This window comes from Oryctolagus cuniculus, chromosome 2 (genome assembly GCF_964237555.1).
Source record: "Oryctolagus cuniculus chromosome 2, mOryCun1.1, whole genome shotgun sequence".
NCBI lineage: Eukaryota > Metazoa > Chordata > Mammalia > Lagomorpha > Leporidae > Oryctolagus > Oryctolagus cuniculus.
In genome coordinates, this window is record NC_091433.1 from 15,903,537 (window position 1) to 15,930,478 (window position 26,942).

The 26,942-nt window shown below is 38.0% G+C and overlaps 2 protein-coding genes and 1 non-coding gene across 18 annotated transcripts in view; 1 reads left to right on the forward strand and 2 right to left on the reverse strand.

Annotated features, from left to right (window-relative positions):
* Nucleotides 1-22,386, forward strand: part of PACRGL (parkin coregulated like) — a 40,009-nt gene extending 17,623 nt beyond the window's left edge. For 6 of the 10 annotated variants that reach the window (XM_070068098.1, XM_070068099.1, XM_070068100.1 and 3 more), the window contains exons 5-9: nt 2,265-2,355; nt 6,607-6,741; nt 7,960-8,067; nt 13,126-13,206; nt 15,425-15,909. In XM_070068098.1, coding sequence (XP_069924199.1) covers nt 2,265-2,355; nt 6,607-6,741; nt 7,960-8,067; nt 13,126-13,206; nt 15,425-15,481 — 472 coding nt within the window. In that variant the 3' untranslated portion in view covers nt 15,482-15,909. Of the gene's footprint in view, nt 1-2,264; nt 2,356-6,606; nt 6,742-7,959; nt 8,068-13,125; nt 13,207-15,424; nt 15,910-20,342 lie in introns of those variants that run through there. The other 4 variants (XM_008274565.4, XM_017350520.3, XM_017350521.3 and 1 more) reach the window with 1 other exon arrangement.
* Nucleotides 12,195-12,313, reverse strand: LOC127490369 (5S ribosomal RNA). The gene has a single exon (XR_007918347.2). It is a non-coding gene; the product is annotated as a 5S ribosomal RNA (ribosomal RNA).
* Nucleotides 16,498-26,942, reverse strand: part of KCNIP4 (potassium voltage-gated channel interacting protein 4) — a 1,213,489-nt gene continuing 1,203,044 nt past the window's right edge. For all 7 annotated transcript variants that reach the window (XM_051842102.2, XM_051842088.2, XM_070068103.1 and 4 more), the window contains 4 exons: nt 21,824-21,931; nt 19,794-19,898; nt 19,173-19,235; nt 16,498-17,951 (listed from right to left, as the gene is read on the reverse strand). In XM_051842102.2, coding sequence (XP_051698062.1) covers nt 17,904-17,951; nt 19,173-19,235; nt 19,794-19,898; nt 21,824-21,931 — 324 coding nt within the window. In that variant the 3' untranslated portion in view covers nt 16,498-17,903. The remainder of the gene's footprint in view (nt 17,952-19,172; nt 19,236-19,793; nt 19,899-21,823; nt 21,932-26,942) is intronic.

Genomic DNA, 26,942 nt, shown 5'->3' on the forward strand with positions numbered 1-26,942 from the left:
AAGCAATTAGTTTTTGTTGACACCATAAAAACAGCATTACAGAGTCCCCTTACTATTGTGAAAATAGCACTAACAGAGAAACCAAGAAGTCAGGAGTGTGAAGAAACATTTGGGCTTCATGACTAAGTCCATAGTTCCTTGAATGTACTCATATGTCAAAACTAACCCAGTTGTATACTATTTTTTTATCTTTTTAAAATTTTTTATTTTAATTTTTAGTTTTTAATCAGATTCCATATGATTTGTAGATAAAATTCTAAGAACATATTTTCTCCCTCCCCCTTTTATTAATTTTTGAGATATAATAATTCAAATCTACATTACAGTAAAAAGGCTTAATAAATACTTAACCAATTTAGAAATTTAACAAGTTAAAACCAATGAGACCCTAGTTTAGTGGGAATATAGACAACAGCTATAAATAATAATTGAATGGAAAAATGACCATTTGACCCATATACATTAAATGTTTTTGAAAGCTTTCATTTAATCTATATAAATTTCATAGTTACAGCTTTTGGATTATAGTGGTTCTTCCACCCATACCCACCCTCCCACCCCCAAACCATCCCACTTCCTATCATTCTCCCATCCCATTTTTCATTAAAATTCATTTTAAATTATCTTTATTTACAGAATATCAACTCTATACTAAGTAAAGATTTCAACAGTTTGTACCCACGCAGACACACAAAGTATAAAGTACTGTTTGAAGACTAGTTTTATTGCTAGTTCTCATAGTACAACTCATTAAGGACAGAGGTCCTACATGGGGAACAAGTGCATGGTGACTCCTGTTGTTGATTTAACAATTGACACTCTTATTTGTGATGTCAGTGATCACCTGAGGCTCTTGTCATGAGCTGCCAAGGCTATGGAAGCCTTTTGAGTCCACACACTCCAACATTATTTAGACAAGGCCATAATCAAAGTGGAAGTTCTCTCCTCCAGAGAAAGGTACCTCCTTCTTTGATGGCCCCTTCTTTCCACTGGGATCTCACAGAGCTCTTTCATGTAAGTCATTTTTTGCCACAGTGTCTTGGCTCAGAAACTCAGCTTTTTAGCCAGATCTGAATGCCTTAAGGGCTGATACTGAGGCCAGAGTGCTGTTTAGGGTGTTTGTTATCTATGTGTCTGCTGTGTGGCCCATATACACTAAATTTTAAAATAATCAGATCATTAAAACTATACGTTAAACATGTGCAGTTTATTACCTGTCAGTAAAGCTGTTTTTAAAAAAAGCATCAGGAATATACGTCATAGGTGGGCTGCCTCTTTGTAACCTAGAAGTCACATTTCACTTTCCAGGTGCAGTGCTGTTCTCTATAACAGGGGAAAAACTGGTTGTCCTACAACTTGTTATTACTATATGTTTATCTGAGACTCTAGTTTCTGTATTATGTTTTGTTGGCATTTTTCATTTTCTGTAGGTTACTGATTTTGTTATAATTGTGACTAAAAGATATCAGTTAAGATATATATATATACTACATTGTATTATATTACATTATATTACATTACATAAAAGATACAAGATTTACAGGTAGCAACATACTAAAGTACCACAACTTAACAAATGTAGGGTTACCAGTTTTTGCTGAAAGAATAGGAAGTTTTAGGATAATAGATGTTGCTTTGTAAAATATCCTTGTTCTTTTTACTTATTTATTTATTTTTTAACTTTTATTTAATGAATATAAATTTCCAAAGTACAGCTTATGGATTACAGTGGTTCCCCCCCACCCCTCATAACTTCCCTCCCACCTGCAACCCTCCCCTCTCTCGCTCCCTCTCCCCTTCCATTCATATCAAGATTATTTTCAATTCTCTTTATATACAGAAGATCAATTTAGCATATATTAAGTAAAGCTTTCAACAGTTTGCACCCACACAGAAACACAAAGTGTAAAATACTGGTTGAGTACTAGTTATAGCATTAAATCACACTGTACAGCACATTAAGGACAGAGATCCTACATGAGGAGTAAGTGCACAGTGATTCCTGTTGTTGACTTAACAAATTGACACTCTTGTTTATGGCATCAGTAATCACCCTAGGCTCTTGTCATGAGTTGCCAAGGCTATGGAGGCCTTTTGAGTTCGCTGACTCTGATCATAAAATATCCTTGTTCTATCTTTTAAAGTCAAGGTATTCCTACATGTTATAAAATAATTCTGATAAATGTGTTCTAAACAGTGTCCTAGTTAGATGATTGCTGCTTAATATGTTTTCCTTGTTACATTCACTGACTTCTGTGTTTCAGGTTGGTGCATGGCTCAGTAAAACATAGATTACAGTGGGAGTGTCCTCCTGAAAACCTTGCATTTGATCCTCTTCTTATTACTTTAGCTGAGGTAAATTTCTCTTTAATTTTTATAGACAAAAAAACTCTTAAAATTTTATTTTGTAGCTTATCAGTAAATGACATTCTGTACTTGGAAATAAGAAACAACATACATTACAAATATTCCCTTAAGTATTTAATTGGTTAATCAAGTTTTATAAATATCAAATTAGTCTGTATAAAAATCTGTAAATAAGTAGGTAAAGTGTGCATATTTAATTCAAAAAATAATTATATAGAATTATAATGAGAAGGAAAATTCCTTTTTGTAGTCATCAAATGAGAACTTCAGGGAGGAAAGCTTCACCTACATCTGATAATGATAAGTGGTTGTTCTGTCTCTAAAGCTAGTTGTGTTTCTTAGGGAAGTGATGGTACTAACCTCTAGATGGCCTTTCGGAGAAATCTGGGACTCTGTGCTTTATTTGTAATCTTCAATAAAACTATCATTGGAATGGCTAATAGAGTATTTTTTAAAAAGTTTGTATTCCTTATTCCTTTGTATAATTTACCTATTTTTAAATGTGTTATTTATGTGATAGACACACACAAGGTTCCCATCTGCTGCTTTACTCCCCAGATGTCCACAAAAGCCAGCAGAGGCTGATTGTGGGAGCCAGGAACTCAATCCAGTTCTCCTGTGTGGGTGGCGGGAATCCAGTTACTTGATCCATTGGTCTTCTACCTTCCAGGGTATGCATTAGTAGGAAGCTGGAGTTGGAAGTGGAGCTAGCGCTGGAAACAGACTCAAGCACCCTGATGGGGAATGTGAGCGTCTCAAGCAACATCTTAAGCATTGCACCAATGCCTGCTCAATATAATTTTTAAAAAAAGTGTGTATTTGAGAGATACAAAGGGAGACAGAGTTCCCTTCCAGTGGTTTACCTGAAGTGCCCAGCGACATAGCCAGAGTTAAGAGCTAGAAGGTAATCCAGGTCTACTATATGGGGAGCAGGAGTCCAATCACTGGAACCATCACTGCTGCCTCCCAGGGTCTGCATTAGTCAGAAGCTGCCAATAGTAGCAGAGCCAGGAATTGAACCCTGGAACTCCGGTTGGGACACTGTGTCTTAACTGCTAAGGCTGCCTGCCTGCTCCTAATTTAACATGTTATATCAGGAGTTGGTGAAGTCTTACTCAAGTAAATCAATGGTACATTTGGTGAATTTTACTCCTAGAATTAGAGGTTGAGAAATAACCAGTTTTCTCATGTTTAAACATTTAGTTACTTACCAATTTTTGTAAGAAAAATAGGTAGTGCCATGTTTATAGAATATGTCACTTAGTAATAGGTCATCTAAGCCAGAACATCGAGCTTATTATTTTTATTTAAGGAAGCGCTTACCAGGAGTGGGCATTTAGCCTAGTGGTGGAGATGCCTGTGTCCCATATCTGCATGCCCAGGCTTGATTCCTAGCTCCAGATCCTGAACAACTTGCTGTGAGTGCAGACTCATGGAGGCAGCCGCTCATTGCCACCACCCACTTGAGAGACCTGGATTGAGTTCCAGTCCCTAGCTCTGGCCCTTGCCAGCCCCAGCCATTGGGGCATTTGCCGACTGAAGCAGTGGATTCAAGCCTCTGTTGCTGTCTTTCTCTCTCATCTTTGTCTCTTAAATAAGTAAATTTTTTGCCAGTCTGAATCCCAGCTGTTCCACTTCCAATCCCGCTCCCTGCTGATGTGCCTGGGAGGGCAGTGAAGGATGGCCCAAATGCTTAGGCCCCTGCATCTATATAGGAGACTTGTAAGAAGCTCCTCGCTTTGGCCTGGCCCAGCCCTAGCCATTGGGGCCATTGGGGAGTGAATCAGCAGAGGGAAGATAGCTCTGTCTCTCCCTGTCTGTGGCTCTTTCAGGTAAATAGATAGATCTTTGGGAAGAAAATAAATAAATAAAGTGAGCACTTCTTTTTCCTAATAAAACTATTTGGGAGGGCTGAGTTGAGAGAAAAGTGAAAAAAAAATAGGCAGTTTTTCCTGTTGAAATTCTTAATTATAATGAAATATTGAAATATCTTATTTCCTGTTTAGTTTTCCAAATACATTTAATCTCATAACTGGACTTCTCGGTTCCTACTGAAGACTTTCAAGTTTTTTCAATAAATCTTTGCTTTTCTTAATTCATGGCTCAGTTTGCAGAATTATTTTGATATTATAAACATGCATTTTTATCGATGGCCTTTTGTGAAATTCAGTTTTGATTCAGTCTTTTAAACTCAGTATTAAAAATTAAAAATATTAGTGATGTGTGTTTAGTTAAATTTTAAACTTCAATCCTTTCCTACATGATACCAACCCATTTTTTTAGACAAATCAAAATTGGTGATATATTTAGATGCATTTTCCAACTAATTATAAGCTACAGTGAGGACTTTTATTTGGGGGTATCTTTTTTTTTTTAAGATTTATTTATTTGAAGGAATTAGAGAATGAGAGACAGAGACAGAGAGAAATCTTCTATCTGCTTGGTCACTCCCCAAATGACCACAATTCTTGCTGAAGCCAGGAACCTGTAACTCCTCCAGGCTCTCCAGTATGGGTTCTGGGGCCCAAGTAGTTGGGCCATCTTCCACTGCTTTTGCAGGTACATTAACAGAGAGCTGGATCTGAAGTGGAGCAGCCAGAATTCCAGGTGACACTGACGTGGACTGCCCAGTGGCTTAACCTGGTGTCATACAATGTTATCCTCTAGAGGAATCTTTAAAGGGACTCTAAATTTAGGCCACATAAAGTCAGTCTGTTGAAAACGTGTGCAAACACCAACACTTTATTTCTGTGTTTGGTAGAATTTTAGCTTTCCCTTTTTATTTGGGGGAAGTAGTGACAGAAGAACCACTTACTGAAAATCACTTAAGCTGTTGACCTGGGAGTCTTCCTCTCTAAAAATGGGTGTAATACAGGGTACCCCTGGGTTGATAGAACCTCTCTTTCAAAGTGATGCCCAAGTGCTGGCAGCATAGTTTTCAAAAGCATAATAGCATCAAGGAAAGAAAAAGTCTGGCCACTTTTTAGAAGCACGTGGTTGCATCTAAAGCACAAGGTTGCATCTAAAGCACAAAGTAATTGAAAATTAGTATGTCTAAGCATGACTAACTCAATTTACAGATGAGTAGTCTAATTGAAGTTATTTTCTATTGCTATTGGTTTTTTTTTTTTTTCTTTTCCAAAAGTGCCAGGTAGACCTTTTATCTGGACTTACAGTGATTGGTTAAGTCATAAGAGTACTATTTAATTATTTCTAATGTATTTTGAGTAGAAGACATAATGAGAAATGATCTATACACGTTGCTAACTGTTTCTGTATTGCATCCTCTGTTAAAGATGACATTTAAAATCTTAGAATGCTTTTTGTACATAGTGCAATATTTTCCTTCTAAATATCTTAATATAAAATACTTAACTATGAAGGAAATATATTTCAGAAACTGATCAAGCTGTAAAACTGTTGTGAAGGTAGGTGATGCAGTAGTTATGTGTTCATAATGGGGTTATCAGTGTACATTAGGATGGCAGTGCTGGCCCCCCTGCAACTTTCTTTTCTTCTGGCAGTGTGTGAAAACACATACAAAACATTTTTAGTAGCCTAGTGAGTTTTTCTTCTCCTTTCTCTTTGTATTTACTTACTTCTCTGTTCTCCCATTTGTTTCCTTGCTAGTTTTTTAATTTTTAAAAACATTTATTTATTTGAGAGGCAGAGTTACAGAGAGAGAGGGAGAGACAGAGAGGCCTTCCATCCACTGGATGACTCCCCAAATGGCCCCAACAGCCAGAGCTGGGCTAATCGAAGCCAGGAGCTTCTTCTGGGTCTCCCACGTGGGTGGCAGGGGCCCAAGCTCTTGGGCCATGTTCTTCTGCTTTCCCAGGCCATTAGTAGGGAGCTGGATTGGAAGTGGAGAAGCCAGCACTTGAACTGGTGCCCATATTGGATGCTGCTGCTGCAGTTAGAGGCTTAACATACTATGCCACAGCGCAGGCCCCCTTTCTACTTTCCTTTCTTAGTTTTCTTTCCTTTTGATTTTTCTTTTTCCTGCTATTTTGCTTTTTTTTTTTTTTTTTAACCCTTCTGTGAGTAGAGTTGTTCTTTCTCATGTATGTCTTTTCTTTGTTTCTCAGTGTAATTGAAATTGTCATTAGTGAAATAATAATATTAGGAACACAATAAGCAAACTTTCGAGTTTTCAATTAAGCTAGTAATGATTCAATTTTTCTGTACTAGTGGAACAAAATGGGTATGCAAATCATGTGTTTTTGTTCTCTTTGGTAGGGTCTGAGAGAGACTAAACATCCATATACCTTTGTGTCCAAGGAGGGTTTTAAAGAATTACTTTTGGTCAAAGGTGCATCTGAGAAAGCCATGCCTTTGTTGCCTAGACTGATTCCGGTGCTAAAGGCGGCTCTGGTATGGCATTTATTTCATCATACTTTCTATTTCAAAACACGTAGAAAGGACAGCTTTGTTATATTTAGCATATCCTATGCCTTTTTCCACTCTAAATTATATGCAAAAGAGTCATTTACCCGTGATTTTGATGCATGTGTAGAATTAGTATGTGCCAGTTATTCAGGGCCACAGGATTATGTACTTAAAGAATATACTAAACATAAAGCACAAGATGTAAAAAAGGAGATTTTGAGTAATTAGAAAAACTAATGAACCTTAAAGCAGTGTTTGTGTATGCTAGGTAAATTTCATTTAATGCTTAACTCAGGCCAAAAAGTGGTTTTGTTTTTGTTTTTTATTTATTTTTTTCTTCTACAAGATATATCTCTTAGATGTCCTGCATTAAAGTTTGTTTTGCTTGTTTATAAGGCAGAGTAAAAGAAAGGGGAGACAGATCTTCGATCTGCTTTGTTCCTCCCTACGTGACTGTAACAGCAACAGCTGGGACTGGGCCAGGCCTAAACTAGGAGCCTGGAACTCCATGCACGTCTCTCACGTTGGTGGGAGTACTTGGCCCAACGTCTGCTGTTTTTCCAGGCATATTGGCAGGGAGCTGCATCCGAATTGGAGCAGCTGAGACTCAAAACTGGGACTCTGTTTGGGGTGCTGGCTTGCATATAGCGGCTTAACTCACTGCACCACAAGACTGTCTCTCATTTTAAAAGTTCTAGGTTTTGGTGATTATCTTCTATTTTTTTTTTTTTTTTTCCAAATGAACATATTTTAATTTAATTTTATGATACAACATCTTGTAAATGGAAACAGAGTTCTTAAAAAAATTGCAGTCACTGTAATTTGTCCCCTCCCATCCCTTCACCCCAAATAATTTTGCTAAGAAGCCTTGTGAACAGTGGGTTCTCTCTGATGACAAAGCCTTGGGAAACGTCTTCCATGGTCTGCCCATATCCTACCCCAACTGACATACAGCTCCTTTTCAGCATTTCAGCCTTGGCATCAGTCCCAGGTACAGAAGACACGGTATCTAACAAGGTGTATTCCTTGCAATTCAGTGTGAAAAGAGATTATTAGGGAGATTATCTTCTATTTTTAAAAGCATAATTTTACTTTTTTTTTTTTTTTTTTTTTGCAGAGACTAGCCCTTTTTCCTAACCCATCTTTCCTTTCTCCTCTTCTCCTCTTTGCCCCTTATCACTAACCAACCAACCAACCCTATAGGTCCATTCAGATGATGAAGTATTTGAAAGAGGATTGACTGCTCTGGTACAGTTAAGTGTCATTGTTGGGCCTTCTCTAAATGACCATCTGAAACATCTGCTTACAAGTGTAAGTACTGCAAAGATCAGCAAATGCTTGTCTGTATGTATCATGTGTCGTTCATATCTCGTCAGAACTTTAGGGGTTCAGATTAATTGTTAATATGACTTCAAATTAAAAAAAAAAAGGCATTGTAACCAACAAATACAGAGATGGGACTTAGAAGCTCCTAAAGCATTTTACTAGTGGACACAGTATTTTGTTGTTGTTGTTGTTAATTGGAAAGCCACATATATGAGCAGAGTTTAGCCTTTTAATAAACAGTAAGCATAATTTGAGTGGATAATGAACAGTATGATATGCCATTGTTGATTAGCTGAAAGTAGGCAGCAGTGCTCTTGGTATATTTGTTAAAAAAAAGTCATGTTTGTTTTGTTTTTTTTTGTTTCTGAGGTTTTCACGGAACTGTAAATTGCATTAAGTATGAATTTTTTCCCAATATGTGTGTTGAATTAACCCTTATCGCAGATGCACAGTGGGAGACTGTGCAGTTTAAGGGGTTCCCGAGACAATGAATTAGGTTTGATAATCTTCTAGAAGGACTGATGGAACACAGAAAAACTGTTTACTGTTTATTAGAGCAAACAGGTACAGATTACCATCAGCAAAGGGAAGAAGCACATAGAGCAGGAACCAGAAGAGATTAGGCACAGAGCTTCCAGTCTTCCTTCCTAGTGGAGTTGTACAGATCACACTCATTTCTCCAGCAGTGATGTCTGGCAACATTCCTGGGGTGTTGCCAACTTGAGAAGGCCAACGGAGGGAGCCTCAGTATTCAGTGTTTTTATTGGGATCTATCATGCAGGCCTGTCTGCCTGCCTGCAGGGCTGGCATTACTCTCTGGGTGTCAGAGATACCCTGTAGCCCTTTACCACACCATAAATTATCTTGTTAATATGGATTATCTGAGGCTCAGAGACCCCAGGATAACAAACTTTAAAAGTTATTGCCAGGGGTATGGAACAAACATTTCTGTAGGCAAGCACAGGGATAGACAGATTAGAGTCCTGGCTGGAATCTCTCTCAACTCAGATCTGTCTGCATTCTTCGGTATTTCAGAGCTGAGGTATGTATTTTTGATCATGATTCCACTGGTTGTTTTTGAGACCTTCATCTAAGAGACCCTAGAACTGTATTCTTCACTTTATATAAGTATAATACATCCCAGCAACCATCTGGCTGAGAAAGTGGAATCTGTCACAGAGGCTGTGCTGAGATGAGGAAAGGTAGTAGATGAAAATCTCACCAGGTATCAGGTGGGGAGGAGACATAGTGAGAATTGACGGTTGAACCTTGCCTTGTGAAATTTCTTAAGGCAGAATAGAGAGAATCCTCGTAGATATTTCCTTGTAAATTTTCAGGTCAAGGGTTGTGGCTGACTGACTATAAGAATTACGTTATAAAATGACTCATTTTAGGTTGAGTCATTCAATCATTCAACAGTTTAACATCCATGTGTTGCTCTCTGCCCTCGCATTTTGTGCCAGATATTATGCTAAGCACTGGGAATATAATGCTGATAAAAGCACACTTGCTTTCAGGCCCTGTGGACAGATTTTTTTAGGTGGGGGGGGGCATGGAGGGGAGTGTCCAAATAAGTAGCAAGGATATCAGCTGAGGGTTGGAGTGAAGAGGAGCTGATTAGAGAAAAGGAATCACATCGAATTCTTACCCAGAGTTAAAGTCAAGCAAGGACTGGAACCTGTGTTTCCTAAATAGTCCCTCCCACTGTGTCAGGGGACAAGGTCAGAATAGCCACTAAACTATGCATTTATTTTTTCCCCTTTCTGAGTTGAAGGAGTGACTGGAATGGCCTCTAGCCTTCCTGGGCTTGTCAGCACTTGGGGAATATCGAGTTACCACACTGGCCTTCAGGTGCTGATTGTGTCACTGTAGAGGAGAGAGCCCTGGAAACAGGCCACGTGACGGTAGTGCCTGTTCTTTGAGCCGTTCCCTGTGAGCCAAGCCTGCCTGAGGATGCCCGTGAGGTGCTATCGGGCTCCCTTCTTCCCTCACCCCCATCTGCTATTCTCTACAGCCAGAAATACTTCATTTTCATCTGTGTTATACACTTTTGCACTAATGTTTATTGGAAAAATGTGTTCTTTTTCTAGAAAAGTTTTTTTTTTTTTTTTTTTTTAAAGATTTATTTATTTGAAAGAGTTAGAAGGAGAGGCAGAGAGGGAGAGAAAGTTCTTCTGTCGCTGGTTCACTCCCCAGTTGACTTCAATGGCCAGAGCTGCGCCAATCCAAAGCCAGGAGCTTCTTCCAGATCTCCCACGTGGTACAGGGGCCCAAGGACTTGGGCCATCTTCTACTGCTTTCCCAGGCTGTAGCAGAGAGCTGGATTGGAAGTGGAGCAGCTGGGATTCAAACAGGTGCCCATATGGGATGCTTGCACCACAGGCGGTGTCTTTACCTGCTATGCCACAGGGCCGACCCCCAAAAAAGAATTTCAAAACCAGTCACTGAGCTTCTTCTATACCACTCATTTTTTTTCTTCTATGCAAAATTCTCATAAATCATACCCTTTCTGAACTTGAAATGTATGGCTGTCCACTGACTATAGGACAGTGATTCTTAGACTTTAAGAAGGAGAAAAAAACCCACCTGGATATCTGCTAAAAATGCATAATTGTGCTGCTGCCCTGAAAATCAGGTTAAGTAAGTATAAGCTGGGACCTAAGAATCTACATTTTTTAACAGGTATCTCAGGTGAGGTGATTCTGATGCTGCTGGTTCATACATCTGCCTGTGGACCCTTGTTATAGGGCAGAGGTGGGGAACCATTTTTTGCTAAGGCCATTTGTATATTTATAACATCATTCATGGGCCATACAAAACTTTCAACCTAAAATTAGCCTGCCACAGATCTATTGAATTTTGAGTCCCACCTGCAGTTGCCTTGGCAAAGCCAGACTAACTTTGCAGGCCTTATACAGCCCCATGGGTCGGATGTGTTCCCCATGCTACAGGGTAGTGCAGTGTAAATGAAGCGGCCTGAAGGACTGTAGGGAGACAACTTCTTACCTGTCCTCAGGGAATTGATAGGCCCTATGTGTGCTGCCTTCTAACTGCCTTCCTCATGTTTTTATCTTTCTGGGAGTCTTTAAAATTTGGGTTAAGCCGCTGTCTGCAGGGCCAGTATCCCATATGGGCACCAGTTCAAATCCCAGCAGCTCCACTTCCAATCCAGATCCTTGTTTATGTGCTTTGGGAAAGCAATAGGAGATGGCTCAAGTCTTTGGGCCCATTGTATCCACATGGGAGATCCAGAAGAAGCTCCTGGCTTCAGCCTAGCCCAGCCCTGGCTGTTGTGGCCATTTGGGGATTAAACAGCGAATGGGGGCTCTCTTTCTCTAACTCTGCTTTTCAAATAAGTGTTTTACATTGTTTTTACATTAATACCAGTGCATATGTATGGGCTGTACTGCAGCATTTCAATACATGTATATAATACGTACTGATTAGAATAATCAACGTTTCCCCTTCTTTTACATCACTCTGGTTAGAGACTGTGGAGCTCATCTATTTGCTCAAAAAGTACATGGTAGGTGATATTCAGCCGTAGTCAGCCAACTGTGCTATGTAACATGAGGAACTCATCCCTTCCATCTAACTCAGCTTTGGTACGTTACCTAAACTCCCTTTATTCTGCCATGCCCCTTCCGACCTCATGTAAATTAAGCAGACACAGAAAGGCAAACACAGTATGTTCTCTCTCATTTGAAGAAGCTGCAACTCTGATTACAAACTAGGGACTACTAGGGTTTGGGAGTCTCTTCAGACCCTGCCTAAACTTTGATGATTGTCTAAATGGCCCTGCTCTTTAATGAAGTGAAGTACTGCTGGGTTACTTCCATGCCCAAGAGGAAGAGCCAGAAGCTGACTTTATATGATAGGTTTATGTGTTTGCTGAATGACTAGTTCTTGCCTGGGCTTCATCTGTATTTCCAAAGTGGAATCCTGAACAAATTTTGCCATAGCTGAAAGGTTTTTGTCTCTGGCTGAGGTAATGCAGACATTTGGAGCGAACAGTTACAGGTTGGGCTTGCTTACAGGAATGGTTCTTTGTCTCTACTTTTGTGATTCTGTCCTCACTTACCTTTTACTGTCTTTTTTTTTTTTTTTTTTAAAGCCTACAGCACCCGGTATTCCCAGGTGGTCTCCCATCCAAGTACTAACCAGGCCCGACCCTGCTTAGCTTCTGAGATCAAACGAGATCGGGCGCATTTGGGGTGGTATGGCCGTAGACTCTCCTTTTTTTTTTTTAAAAAAAAAAAAAAGATTTATTTATTTGAAAGAGTTACGCAGAGAGAGAGAGAGAGGTCGGTCTTCCATCCACTGGCTCACTCCTCAATTGGCCGCAACTGCCGGAGCTGTGCTGATCCTAAGTCAGGAGCCAGGAGCTTCTTACTGGGTCTCCCACGTGGGTGCAGGGGCCCAAGGACTTGGGCCATTTTCTACTGCTTTCCCAGGCCATGGTTGAGAGCTGGATTGGAAGTGGAGCAGCCAGGAGTAGAAGCAGTGCCCATATGGGATGCCAGGGCGTTAACCCACTGTGACACAGTGATGGCCCCTACTGTCTCCCTTTCCAAGTGAAGCCCAGTTGGGACAACCCCTTTGAGAGTCAGTCTTGTGTTGTCTTCTACCTGTCACTATTAGTGCACTGGTCACAGAAATGTTCCATTTCATGTGTTTGTGTGTGAGAGAGACACATTGATCTCTTTTCTTGTAGGAAACATCTGTTTTACAGGCTTTGCCTATTAACATAGTTCTTGAAGGGCTCTTGCAAATTATAAAAGGGAAAATTGTGTTATTTCATAGAAAACCAGATAATATACTATGGAAGATTTTGTGGAATTAGTATTACTTGATAGTGTAAATTATTGTGTATTGTTTTTAAACAAATATACCGTCATATCTATTATGTGAATTACAGTGAGATGTTTCCTAAAAGAACTCTCACAATCCAAAATGAAGGCAAACTTATGAAATCTTACTTAAGGTAAACATTGTTAATTTTACAATTCATATCCTTTTTTCTTTCTAATCTTTTTTTAAAAGCTTTCCAAGAGACTGATGGACAAGAAGTTTAAAGAGCCAATCACCAGTGCATTACAAAAGCTAGAACAGCATGGTGGAAGTGTAAGTAAGACATTATTCCCTAAGTCATGTATGTTTATTTTTTTCCTACTATTAGTCATATTGAAAAATGGACTATATATTTAATGTACATAATCTCATAGATGCAAGTAACCATAGAGGAAATTGTTTACATTTTTGGAGCTTGGGATTTCTGTCTTGTCCAGGTCATGCAGTTTTCAAGTACCGGGGCTTAGACTCAGCTTATGTAAATCCAGGCCCTCCCTTTCACTGTGCTTGCTGTGTGGTATTCAGTGTGGTACAACTTTAGGAAATGATTAACTTACAGTACTCATTGAAAAATAGTTTCCCAAGATTCATTTACCATCTTTTCCCTCTGAAAATTTAGAATGTCTGCATAATCATAGATTAAAATGATACTTGCAAGTGACTACACTATTGTATCTGTAACTTCATACATATTTTTGTGTGTGAACACACACATCCTAGAATAGTTCAGTGCATTCTGACTTAACAAGGTGCAAGAATGGGGTATATCATTACCATATGGTATCAAATAACTCTTGGTTGAATGGTCATTTCAAAGAATTTAGGATAATCTAGTCTTGGAGTCCTAGAAATAGTTCCATAAATTAGTCTTAATCAGATTTTAATGATAGGCAGAGTTAGACAAAGAGAGAAAGGTCTTCCTTCTGTTGGTTCACCCCCCAAATGGATGCTACGGCTGGTGTGTTGTGCCGATCCGAAGCCAGGTGCTTCCTCCTGGTCTCCCATGCTGGTGCAGGGCCCAAGCACTTGAGCCATCCTCCACTGCCTTCCTGGGCCACAGCAGAGAGCTGGACTGGAAGAGGAGCAACCGGGACAGAACCGGTGCCCCAATTGGGACTAGAACCTGGGTGCCAGCCAACACATAGTTCTCTTAACAATTGCAGAACTAAGTTTCATTTTAGGTACTTTATGAAGGAATTTAAGAAATTTAACATGTTTAAACTTTTATAGAATTAACTAATTTAACCAAGTTCAGTGACTTTTTACATCAATTATATTCTTTCCATGAGGAATGCCTAGGCTAAAGTTTGTGAGGAGGAAGTAAGTTCTTAAGCTTACTAGGGAATGAATTTGGTTAGGGTCCCAGATGGAGATTTAGCACTCAGACAGTTGGTTGAGGAGATGTGTGGCTGGGTGGAATATTCCCTCGCTAATTCAATGTCCCCTCTGACCAGAAAAGAAATTCTTGCCGGTAAATGTGCTTCTGAGAAATTTAATATAAGAAATTTTTGCCATTTCTTCTCCTGCAATTTAAGTAAACAGATGCTAAATCACAAGGACACAGTTTCTCAGTCTGAAGTTCTCCTTAGGTGCCTTAGCACATCTTTTGTAGCAGTATAGAAAATGAGACAAATCAAAAGGGACAGGACCAGTGAATTTTCCTAGGTGTGTGTGTGGCAAGGAGAGTCAGCGTGTTGAAATTTGGAGGGGGAATTGGAAGGCTATGGTTGAGCAGTCCTGGCTGTCAGACAAGTGCCTCTTTAATTGCTTCTCAGTCTCCTTGCTTTGGATCTTGCTAGAATAGACTACTGTATAGTTATGAGAGCTGTTAGGTATTATGTTCTTCAGACTTCTCAACTTACCTCTCCTTAAGTGCTCCATAATTTTACAGTAATTGATTTAATTGTGATAGACTTTCTCTTGTCTCATTACTTTGTAATCCTTTATGAAATTAATGAATGCTTTTCTAAAACCTTAAAGGTGTACACATCCATCACTTTCTTTAAATGTTAAAAATGAACGTTAAATGTTGACGTTTCACACTCAAGTCTTCAGCATATCACAGTAATGGATAGGTTCAACTTCCGGGTAAACAAAATCTCTGTTAAGGCAGGTAAAAACATTTGTGAAGTGGTGACATTAAGTGGATGCATTCTTTTAGTAACTGTATAAGAATTTGTTATCTGGCAGGTACTTGGTGTTAGAACTCATTTAATCTCCTCTATAATTCTCAAAGGTAGATTTTGATGTTCTCATATACGCATTAAGAAATTAGGATGGAGAAAACTGACTGCTGGAAGCCAAATTCAAATACTGATCATTTGAATCTGAAAAACATAGGTTTTTTGCTTTGTTTTTTAACTCAGAAAAAAAACTCCACTTATTCCATCATTTGTTTTGAGTTCTGGATATTTTTTAGGCATTCTTCTGCAAACATAATTAGGGAAACTTGGAATGACACTAATGATGGTACATTATTTTCTCTTGACAGGGAAGTCTTACGATCATCAAATCTAAAATCCCAACATACTGCTCCATATGCTGTTAAATAAGGAGCCAACAAGTCATCTTACTCTCTGGTGACAGGTATCCATCACTGACATTTGAGTACCCATGAACTTTGTTCAGTTTATTTTGTAAATCACAGCTACCATTTGTTGTTTACTAATAGTAAGATGGGAATCTGCAATCCCACTGAATCAAAGTAAAAGGTACTCATACCAAGTTAATGGAAAACTGAAATTTCTAATCATTTGGGTAAGAAACTGTAATCACATGGATTGGTATATATTTTCTAGTGCCTTTTTATTTGTATTAAACAGTTTGTAGCTGTGTACTTATTTTTATATAGACTTTACATTTCTTGGATCTTTACCAAGTGAAAATAGGGACAAATGCCTGTGAATTCACAATTACTTGTAAATATTTTATAGTAGAATGTTTGGAAAATTTTATTAAAAAATTTAAGTGTATGAATTCTGTTACAAGTATGTTTATTGCATTTCAGTTGTTGTTATTTTTACATTTCATAACCTGAAAATACTGATGTGCAGATATATTCAGAAATAGTTCAGAATTTCGATGTCATGGAAGTTATAAATCATTCCACAGAAGACATGGAGGATGAGAAAGACAAGACAAAAATGAGATCTTTTAGGGGAATAGAGACTTGAATAGCTACAACTATCCTTTGAAAGGGATGGAGACCACCTGCCTATTTGGGAGCAGCAGGTGCGCCAGAGAACGCCTTATCCTGCATGACATGTGGCAATTCTTATTTCAAATACAGTTGCCAAGCTGTAATTTGAGAGAATACAGGTACTTTCTGAGGAGTTATAATGCAGAAATGCTCCTGCTGTTTCTCCTGGTTCCTCTGGCCCACTCTTGTCACATCCTCAGATCATCGTGGCTACGCCAGTTGCTTACCTGCTCTCCTTGTGTTTTTCTCCTTTGCAGCCAGTGCCACCCAAAGACACACACAGTCTGGAAAATGTCCTAAGAGCAAAGTAATATTTTGAAATCTGGTAATAACAAAGTCTGTTAGAATAAAGACCTAAACACAGGAGAGTTATAAACATTTTATTTGCTTTTATTTTTCCTGTTTGAAATACAAAATGTGCACATTGAGTTTTCACAAACACGCGATGGCAGATTTCAGTGTACATGTATTGTACTACTCTTAATGTCTACACTGGTGATAGCAGGGCAGCTTTCAACATCCTATCTTTACACCAGAATAGATACCTGATTTAATTGTTGCAAAGACAGTCGCAAATTTCTTCCTCCTGTAGCCTCTTGGTCTTTGTGATATTTCTACAAAACAGGGAAAATGTATGTATCTTTAGTAATGTTTTGGCTTAAGACCATTATGAAGAATCTGAATTGCAGGAGTTTTTTGATGAGCTAAATCATAATGTAATACAGATGTGTTATTCAGTACTTATATTCATTTTCTACTAAATCTTGGTAGTAGCTCTCAAAATCTTGGTAGTAGCTCTCAGTATAATGGAATCACTGGTGCATTCAGAGTGATTTTTGCTTTGTTCCTTGTAGTTATGTCCCTAAATGGCTGCAATGTGAACTTGCTATGAGAAGGTTGGGGGAAAAGGGGGTGGATTTGGACTTAGTGATGTTAAGGACCCCTTGTTATTAAACATTAATTACCATGTACTGGAGGACAGATATCCTGACCCTTTGCATATGTCTGTAAACATCCTTACATTGTTTCACACCTCCTTGAACTTCCACGTAATGACACAATAGAAAACATCCCATAAGACTAAACAGATCTGAAATTATATACATTACGTAGGCCTTGGCTGTAATGTGTATTATGGAAAATTAAATGCTTATTAAAATAAATTTTGTTAGGCATATGCTGACATCTGGTAATAAACTAATTTGTTAAATGTTATAAAAAATGCCAGATAATGTCTTTAACAGAAAGTAGCAAATCCATAGAAATTGGGACTATGTGTTTAGTTTTTATAGTTTTCTTGACCTAACATATATACGTGGGATTACAGCATACAAACATGAAAATAAATATAATTTTGGAAATTAAATGCAGATGTCTATTTTAGAAAACCATTTAAAATCCTAGGACTGAATACATACAAGTGAGTAGCAAAAAACACTAGTATGTTAAAATCACTGATATGTGAAAGCCTCAATAATCCCATGGCTAAAGAATAAATAAAACTATATGCCAGATTCTATTACTTTTGAATATTCATGGAGTAAGAAATGAGTTAGAACATCCCATGAACTCAGTGACATTATGAAAAGGATGCAAATTTATAACTGGAAAACTTAAATCTTTTGGGAACTGCTTTATAGTAAAACAAAGCTTGTTTGCATAATATGCCTCAGTGTAAAAGCTGAGCAATCTATGCTAAAAGTGGTTAGCTCCAGCTTTGTGTGGTGAGATAGTTCACATTTGTCTGTTCAGTTGAGGATCTATTTGAAAGTTAAATCACATTTTCAAAGAGTTGCATGGAGCGCATTATGTTTTCATCCTGCAAGAGATAAACAGGTTAAATTCAGCATGTACATAACGGAAAGAACATTATTCTGCACCTAACTAGTCCTCCTCCACCAACCTCCTATGCCAGAAGCTCAGGCACTAATTTACATTGGCAAACATAAATGTCATTCTATTTGCCACATAGTAATCTGTTTTCTTGCATCTACGTAGCTTTTTCTGCTTCTCTTTAAATCTTACTAGTGTTAATAGGTTATTTTTCAAAGTGTAAGGCAGAATTGACAATCAGAGGCATAAAACGGATAACTCAAAGTAAATGAAAAATTTGGGATTTTAGGTACTTTTGTACAGGTGCAAAGAAATAGTTTGTATGTGAGCTATGCTCTAACTTCATGAGGAAGAGTTGGGGTATGGGAGGAAGATTTGTGAATCTGGAGGAAACATTCATAATAATCATAGTTCTCTGTATATCTGCTAGTTATAGCAATTTGTCCTTTTAGAACCTCAAAAAAATGGAATGTATTGGTTGGGAGAAACCATTGTCCATTGGCTGTATTTGGTATATTCCTTAGAAATTACCTAAGTAAAGAGGACATTGGGGGACACTTGCCAATTGGATGTAGATGACACTGAGCTGTTTATCTACACATCAAGTTAAAAAAAAAAAAAAAAAAAGCTAGGTAATTTAACACTAGTTTCCCAAATAGCAGGTAATGGCTTTTTCCTCAAGAGAATTTTTCCATTCTGTTTCTTGTGACTGAAAGAAATTACTTGGTTCAGCTAAAAAGCCATTTCTTGTCCACATACACTAAAGCAGCATTTCTCTTAGACATAAACTATAAACTTTGCTTGTGATACATACTTGTCCGTAGGGGATTTTTAACTCTGTGGAGATACGACAGATTATATATAGAGTCTATTTTCAGTTCTTGGAAAGAACAAGTCCAATATTCCATATGTGTTTTATCCTTGATGATGAATATTCTAAAGGATTTTGAGGGTAAAAACAGGACATGTGCAGCTTTGTTTTGGTCTGCAGGGCTTCCCACACGGTTAGTCTGCTTTAGAGTCAGCACTCTCTGATGTTGGTTGGTAGACAGAATTGGCCTTGTTTTCGGGGTGTGGGCGTATAGCCCCTGTTTTAATATTATCTCCTGTGGCCTTTATATTTTGATTAATACATGATGGCTGGCTGGCTATACTCAGTCTAGCTGTTAGGAAAGCCAAAGTGATAGTTTTTACTCTCATTACTTACTTTTTGGCAACTTTCAATGAACTCATCAATGGTAACAACCCCGTCTTTATTTTTGTCCATTTTCTGTTCAGGAAGAAAAGAATACAGTTTTATTCAGACGTATGCCTTGATCCCCTCATACTAACCCAGCTGCCTGTTTGTACAGGAACAGATACTTTCTTAGAGATAAGAATCATACGGCCACATTCTTTTTGACTATCCCCTTTTCAGTGTAATGCGGTACAGTCACTCTACACTGGGCAAAATCCTGCCTTCCAGGATATGACAGCTCAGGCAGAGAGATCTGGTTTTCTCATCTGCAAAATGAGCCTAATCGGGAATTATGACCCCACAAGGTTCTTGTGAGAATTGACTAAAAGCAAAACTTGTAAAATAAGAGAATCACAAAAGGATTAACTTAACAATACTCATGGACCACTTAGTTTTCTATCTAGGATGTGGTGAATGTTGTGAGTGTAGTTATTAGAATAAAATCAGAACCAAAATTATTAGAATAGTTTAGCAAGCATTCTATTGTTTTATTCCTTTCAATAATACTTTTTAGTCATTGTAGTACTTTATAGACATCAAGACATGTGCCCTTAATTGTACTCTCTCCCTGACTTCTGCTTTTGTTCCTACCTGGAAAAATGTCTCGACGTGTTGTCTGGGGGCATCTTCTTTGAGGACAGGATATGTGCATTTGCCCATCATATCATATATTGCTTTCATTATATCAAGCATTTCCTGAAAAGAGGCACTCACAATGAGACAGTACATAGTATATAAAGACACCAAAGAAAAAATATTTCAGGTTTTTTTTTATAATTTTTCTTTGATTCTTCATTAGGTAATTGGTTGTTCCAAAGAAAAGATAGTAAGTAGCTCTCTGCCTTAAAAGCAGCAGAAGTAGAAAGTAAGAATCAATTCTAATCTTGGTTTTAAAGTGAAGCAAATTCTCACATATGTAACATTTTCAAGAAAAGAATATTCTGGTTTAATATTTGAGTTCCTATAGAGTATCTTTGTTTCATTGAGTTACTTTATATGTTGACTATCAATTTTCATTTACTGAAAATAAAATATACATCATACATTAAGAGTAAAATAAAGACTAAATAAAGCAAACTTCTGCTTATAATTGAGGAGTTCAAAACTCATTAGGATTCTCATTGTTTTTTTTCCACTCAGGCTTTAACTAAAGAAGTCATTCATGAAGACTAGTGAAAATATTATGACACTTGAGAACACCTTGACTTTTTAAAGAGTAAAACAAAAATTAGTTGGTGCCTTGTTATTTGTAATGTTACATGAGTAAAAATATTGAAATACTTAATTATCAGATTTGTTTGTTTCCTTCATATTGAAGTTTCACTTAAAAGGCTTCTGTATTAGGTTGATTTATATGTTTGTATGTGTATATATATATGTGTGTGTGTGTATATATATACACATAGAGTATTCTCATAAATTATAAAGTAGTGTTGATTTTGTAAAACAGGTAAAACCTTGCAAGATGTTTTGAGTATAGGTAAGTAGCAAGCACTTTGATACAATTCACTTTGTGTGGTACCTATAAGTACTAAACAGAACATGTTTGTGTTAATCAGAGTTCAAAAGGAATTTAAGGGACTATAAATAGTATTTCTGAAGCTCTTGGATGTTACATATTGGTATACCATGAATATTTAAGAAACATTAACTATTCAGGATATGCTCTGTTTGCATGTATACTTAATATTCATGAAGTCTTCTGAACCCATTGGTGCTACCCATTCTGGGCCCATAGATCTTCTGGTCACAAAGCATAAATAAAACCCGTGACTATTTATCAAGCTATAGGTGTGATCAGGTTCACTTTCCCTGTTTCTGTAATAGAGCAGCCACAGACCATTAGCCCTGCATACTTGTTTTCTGTGAGGCCCCTTGATCAAAATTTAGCTGTGGGGAAAGCTAGTGATGCAAAAAGAAAGGCCATATGAATAATGAACCAGGATTTGGGTGGTGGAGTCTTGCAACCCTACCTTCACCTTATTCAAAGAGAGGTTAACTTATCCCATTTCTTTCCCTTTGTTCTTTGACTGTTTCAAGTTGATTTAGCCAACTCTGTGATAGGAGCATCTTAATTTGGTATGTGAAACTTCTTTCTTGGATAGCCAACCAGGAATCATAGTTGGAATTCTACAATTGCAGCAGGTTGCTCCACTAGACACGGGGTCATAGCATCATCCATATGATAGTGAAATTGTTTCCCTATGGATGCCATCATAAAGGGAAAAGAAAACAATTTCAGGTCAAAGATTCTAATAGGGTTGGATGTATTTTCTTCCTGTTCGACTCCAACCAAAGACTTTATTCCATTCACAGTATTATGAAGATGCCAGTAGATACAAGTTTTTTTTGTGTGTATTTTATATAAAGGCGGTGTCAAAAATATTCATGGAAAAATGACATTAAAAGGTAATGTGAATATTGAAGCCTCCTTGTATTTATGTTGGAAATTCACCATAAATTATACCTATCCATTCCAAAATTTTTATATATCTTTCACTGCCACATAAAATGTTATAGATTTCCTAAAAAAAAAATTCAAGTTAATTCTTGCAATTGCTTACTATTTTGAAGTTAAATGAAAACAGTGAGCATAGATATTTTAGTGAGGCATCTCTTACTTCTTTAGTGATGTAGCCATCTTTATTTATGTCATACAAATTAAATGCCCAGTTGAGTTTTTCTTGAACTGTCCCCCGGAGCAAAATGGAAAGACCTTTGATGAAATCCTAAAAGGAAATAAAAGTGAAAAGACAATTCGATATGACATTTCTTAAAAAAAAAAAAAAGCTGATAAAATCTTCCACATGATTGAAACATGGTCACAGCACATTGAATTTTGTACATTTTAGCAAAATGATGAAGGTGTTCTTGGTTGTCTCTGAGATGCATTTTTTTTAAAGCGTATTAATCAGTGGTGGGGTGAATCCCCAGATGCAGAACCTGTGGATGTGGAATGCTGACTGCATTTAGATCATTCTGTTACTACTGAAAATGAGGGCTTTTATTCTATATACTCCAAATTTAGTTATGTGTCCATATGTGAAAGCTATCAATGTTTATATAAGTTGTCCCTTGCTGATTTACTGAGTATTCCTATTGTATGTTGTATTTACTCCTGGGATTTTCATGAATGCAATCATGAAAATTTATTTTCTGCAAATAAATTTAATTTTACCCCTAATTTTTGTTTATTTTCCTTTACTAATTGTGTGGTCTAATACCTCTAGAACAATGTTACATAATAACAATAGATTATCCTTAATTTGTTCCTGAACTTAATGAGAATATATTCGTGCTTTTCCTTTTAGCAGGATGTCGACTTTGATCAAACTAAAGTAGTATACAAGCACCTCCGTTTTCTTGAAAAAATTTATCAAGAATGGCCATTGATGTTTTCTTTTTAGAAATGAAAAAGCGATTATTGAATTTACATAGAATTGCCAGGTAGTCCAAATTAATAAAAAAAGTTGGAGGACTTATGTCCAAATATCAAAACTTAGTGTACAGCGTTACAGTAACCAGAACAATGTGTTACTGGCATTAGAGCAGTGGAATAAAATTGAGAATCTTGATGTAAACCTAAACATCTGTGGCCAATTGATTTTTCAATAGCAGTGCCAAGACCACTGAATAGGGAAATGACTGTCTCTTCAACACATGGTATTGCAGAACTGGACAACCATACGGACTGTACTTCCCCATCTTCATTCAGGATGGAATACAGAGTAAGAACATTTCACAGGAAAGCAATAGAGAATTCTCTAGGCAGAAAGAAGCTGGTGAGTCAAGAGAAGAAAGCATTTCTCTAGGAAGGAATTGCTCCCTCTTAACAGAAGCCACTGCTGAGCCCTGAAGTCTTCATTGGACCAGCAACAAGAAAGTGTCACTAGTGACCAAAGTGAAAAGTTTCAATGGAGTAGAGGGACAGAAGAGTGGTTTCTAGCAGAGAACACTTAATGGGCTGAACCTCCTAAGAATAGTTGATCCAGAATTCATGTTGATGACTGGAGCTATGAAGGGAGGTCAGTTTCCTAAGCTGACAAGGAGGAAGAAGGAGAGACAGAATTCTCATCCATTGGTTCACTGCCAGATGCCTTAATAGCTTGATCTGAATTTTGGCCAAAGTTGGGAGCCAGGAACTCAATCCATGTTTCCCATGCAGGTGTTAGAAACTCAATAACGTAAGCCATCATTACCTCCCAACAATCTGTCAGAAGCCACAGCTGGAAATTGAAATAGATACTCTGATGTAGGCTGTGGGCATATCAGCTGCTAAGCTAAATGCCCACTCCTTAAAATTTAGCACTTTTTAATAAAGTGACCTGTCGTTTACCTTCCTAGTAAGCCCCCAGTTTTCATTTGTTATTCCCAGTGTACTGTGGACACATACTCCATCTGTGGTTCTGATGGATCCATGACCTGAGCAAAGCCAGAGAATCCTGTTTTATTCCGTTGGCCAAGGCTGTTGAATCTGGCATCCGACCCAACACAGTCTAAGACTAACAGTGATCCTGTGGACTCCAGGGCTCTTCTTAGGTTTGCTAGAACACACATATATCCTTCCTCCCATGTTCAAAGGAACAATTGGTCAGGGAGCCTGCAAGCTGCTGGCATTTTCTTAACCTTAAGGGTTGGAAGGGAGTTGTGGCACAGTAGGTTAGGCTGCCTTTGAGAGCCTGTATCCCGCGTCAGAGTGCTAGTTCAAGTCCTGGTTACTCTGCTGCTTATCTAGCTCTCTACTAGTGTTCCTTTGAAGCAGTGGATGATAGCTCAAATTCTTGAGTTCCTACCACCCATCTGGGAGACCTTAATGGAGTTCCTGGCTCCTCCCTGGCTGTTGCAGCCATTTAAGGGAATGAACCAGTGAATGGCAGATCTCTCTCCCTGACTTCACCTGCCCTGCCTTAGGGTGGGAGGAAGGGAGACAGAAAGAGAAAGATTGAGTACAGAGCCATGCATGTATGTAGTCTATGTCTAATTTTATGTTTACATAGTTTCATACAAGTTTCTAAGGTTTATTTTCTATGGCATGGTAACTTGAATGGGGTAAACTTCCACATTGAATGAGCTACTAAAAATATTTGAAATACACTATCAAGTACCAGCTGAAGTTTATATCTGATTGGAACTGATAAAAGATATTAAAATGTCTGAAAAATAATATATTTTCCAAGATCTAACTATCATGAAAGAGAGATACCTAAATTAATACATTACTGTCTGGGTAGTTAGTATCTAGGAGGGTGATTTTGGCAACATTAAATTAGAATGGCACTCTGGTTTAATCTCACTGGTGACCATTAAAAATTCATTATTTGTGTCGGCGCCATGGCTCACTAGGCTAATCCTCTGCCTTGCAGCACCTGCACACTGGGTTCTAGTCCCGGGTGGGGCACCGGATTCTGTCCCGGTTGCCCCTCTTCCAGGCCAGCTCTCTGCTGTGGCCAGGGAGTGCAGTGGAGGATGGCCCAAGTCCTTGGGCCCTGCACCCACATGGGAGACCAGGATAAGTACCTGGCTCCTGCCATCGCATCTGCGCAGTGCGCCGGCTGCAGCGCGCTGGCCTCGGCGGCCATTGGAGGGTGAACCAACGGCAAAAGGAAGACCTTTCTCTCTGTCTCTCTCACTGTCCACTCTGTCAAAAAAAATTCATTATTTCTTAACCAAAAGATATTTAATAAATATACTTTTGTTCATAATCTTGGAACTTGGTAAAAAATGTAGGAAATGTCCCTGGAAAAGATTGTAATTATATGTAATCCTAATACCTGTGCACATCTGATATCCCTATTGTTTTTCATGATATATGACTATAGTGCATATGAACATAAATTATATAGATCACATACAAAAATACATGTAATTATCTATTATACTGTATGTTTAAGGTTATATGCACTTTTCCATATCACTGAAAATCCATTGCTACATCTAAATACATGTTCAGTTGAACCATATGAAATTTCTGATATTTAGGAAAGCCAAAGTAGTAATTTCATATAGTTTAAGCTAATAACATGATCACAATGACTTTTGAAAATTTTGAACCAGAAACCACAAGCATTACAGTTTAAGTGGCAGCCTGGTACACACACATTCATACATAGAAACATACACACTAATTATTATTACTCTGATAAAACCATTTCTCTTCGGTTATTTATTTTACATATTCTGGTCATTAATCTCTAATTTCACCACCTACTAATGGTTGCAGTCTGAAATTTGCAATATTGCTTGGTTATATGGATGAATGACAATTTACCCACTACTTCCATTTTTAGATTTGTAAATTTAAATTTTCTTTTATTATAAATGATGCTGTGGTAAACCTTTTCCTGTCATTTTGACGGACTTCGTTGGAAAAAAGTGGAATTACTGGGGTACAGGGCCTGGGAACACTAAAATCCAATAGTAGTGGTTACTACATTTGTTTAGGGATCCTGGTTGACATCTGGTCAGTTTCTGAAAACCAAAATCTCTCCCCCATCCAATGTTCCTAGATTTGTAACTGTGTACCTTGTATTAGGCAGTGCTCATGCCTTAACACATTTCACATCAGCCTCACATACCACAGGGGATTTTTTGTTGTCTTGATGGTATAGAAGGAGGCTCAGAAAATAGGTGACTGAGCCAAGGCACCCAGCAAATGAGCAGCAGAGCTGGAAATTGAACCCGGACATCGGACTCAAAGCCCAGGCTCTCACTTTTTAAAAAGATTTATTTACTTATTTGATGGGCAGAGGTAGTGGTGGTGGGAAGTAAGGGAGGAGGGAAGAAAGAGATAGAGATGGATGGATAGGTAAGTCGGTTGGTCGGCCAGTCGGTTTTCCATACACTGGTTTACCTGGCTCACTCCCCGAATGGCTATAATAGCCAGCTGGTCCAGGCCAAAATCAGGAGCCTGGAACTCCGTCCTGGGCCATCTTCTGCCTGTGCTTTCCCAGGCTCTTTAATATGAATCAGAGAAGCTATGAATTGGACTCTAATACGCTGGTGTCTTAATCAGCGCCTTAACCTGCTGCACCACAATGACAGTCCCCAGGCTCTCATTTGAACCAGGACTGGAGTGATAGGCTGTGGTTCTACAGAACAGTCTGATACAAAATAGGCTATACATCTTTTTCTGACTCTGTAGTACATAACTGGGTTACATGATAACAATTTATGAGTGACATTATAGAATATTTGGAGGTGCCAGGATTTCATAATTTTTGCCATAAAATGACATTTAATAAACAAATCAGAAAATGTCCTTTAACTTTCAAAGAGAGAAAAGTCATGTGAATATATGTGTGGATATGAAAGCTACAAGGAGGTAAGAGCAGTTAAAGGAGAATCTCAACAGCTACATATTCAAGAACATTGGGTGGGTGAGACAGATTTTAATTCTCTGAACTTGAACATATGTTAACTGGGATCACTAACATTAATCACTAATGTTAATTGGACATTTTTTGTGTGCCAGGCACTTTTCTAAACTCGGTAGATCCATGTTTTTAATCTTAAAAGCAGCCTCAATGGCACTGTACTGAAGGGGCACAAACACCAGCTGAACTCCAAATGAACAAAACTTAAAAGAATTTCAGCAGTCAAATAAATAAGGTCATACTGGTTTATGCTTTAAAGTATAAATATCCATGAGTCCATACAAGTATTTTGATGTTATCAGATTAATCACTCTTTTGTCCTTCTTATATTCCTCCAATCTCTCTGACTTCTCATTCTCTCTTCTCC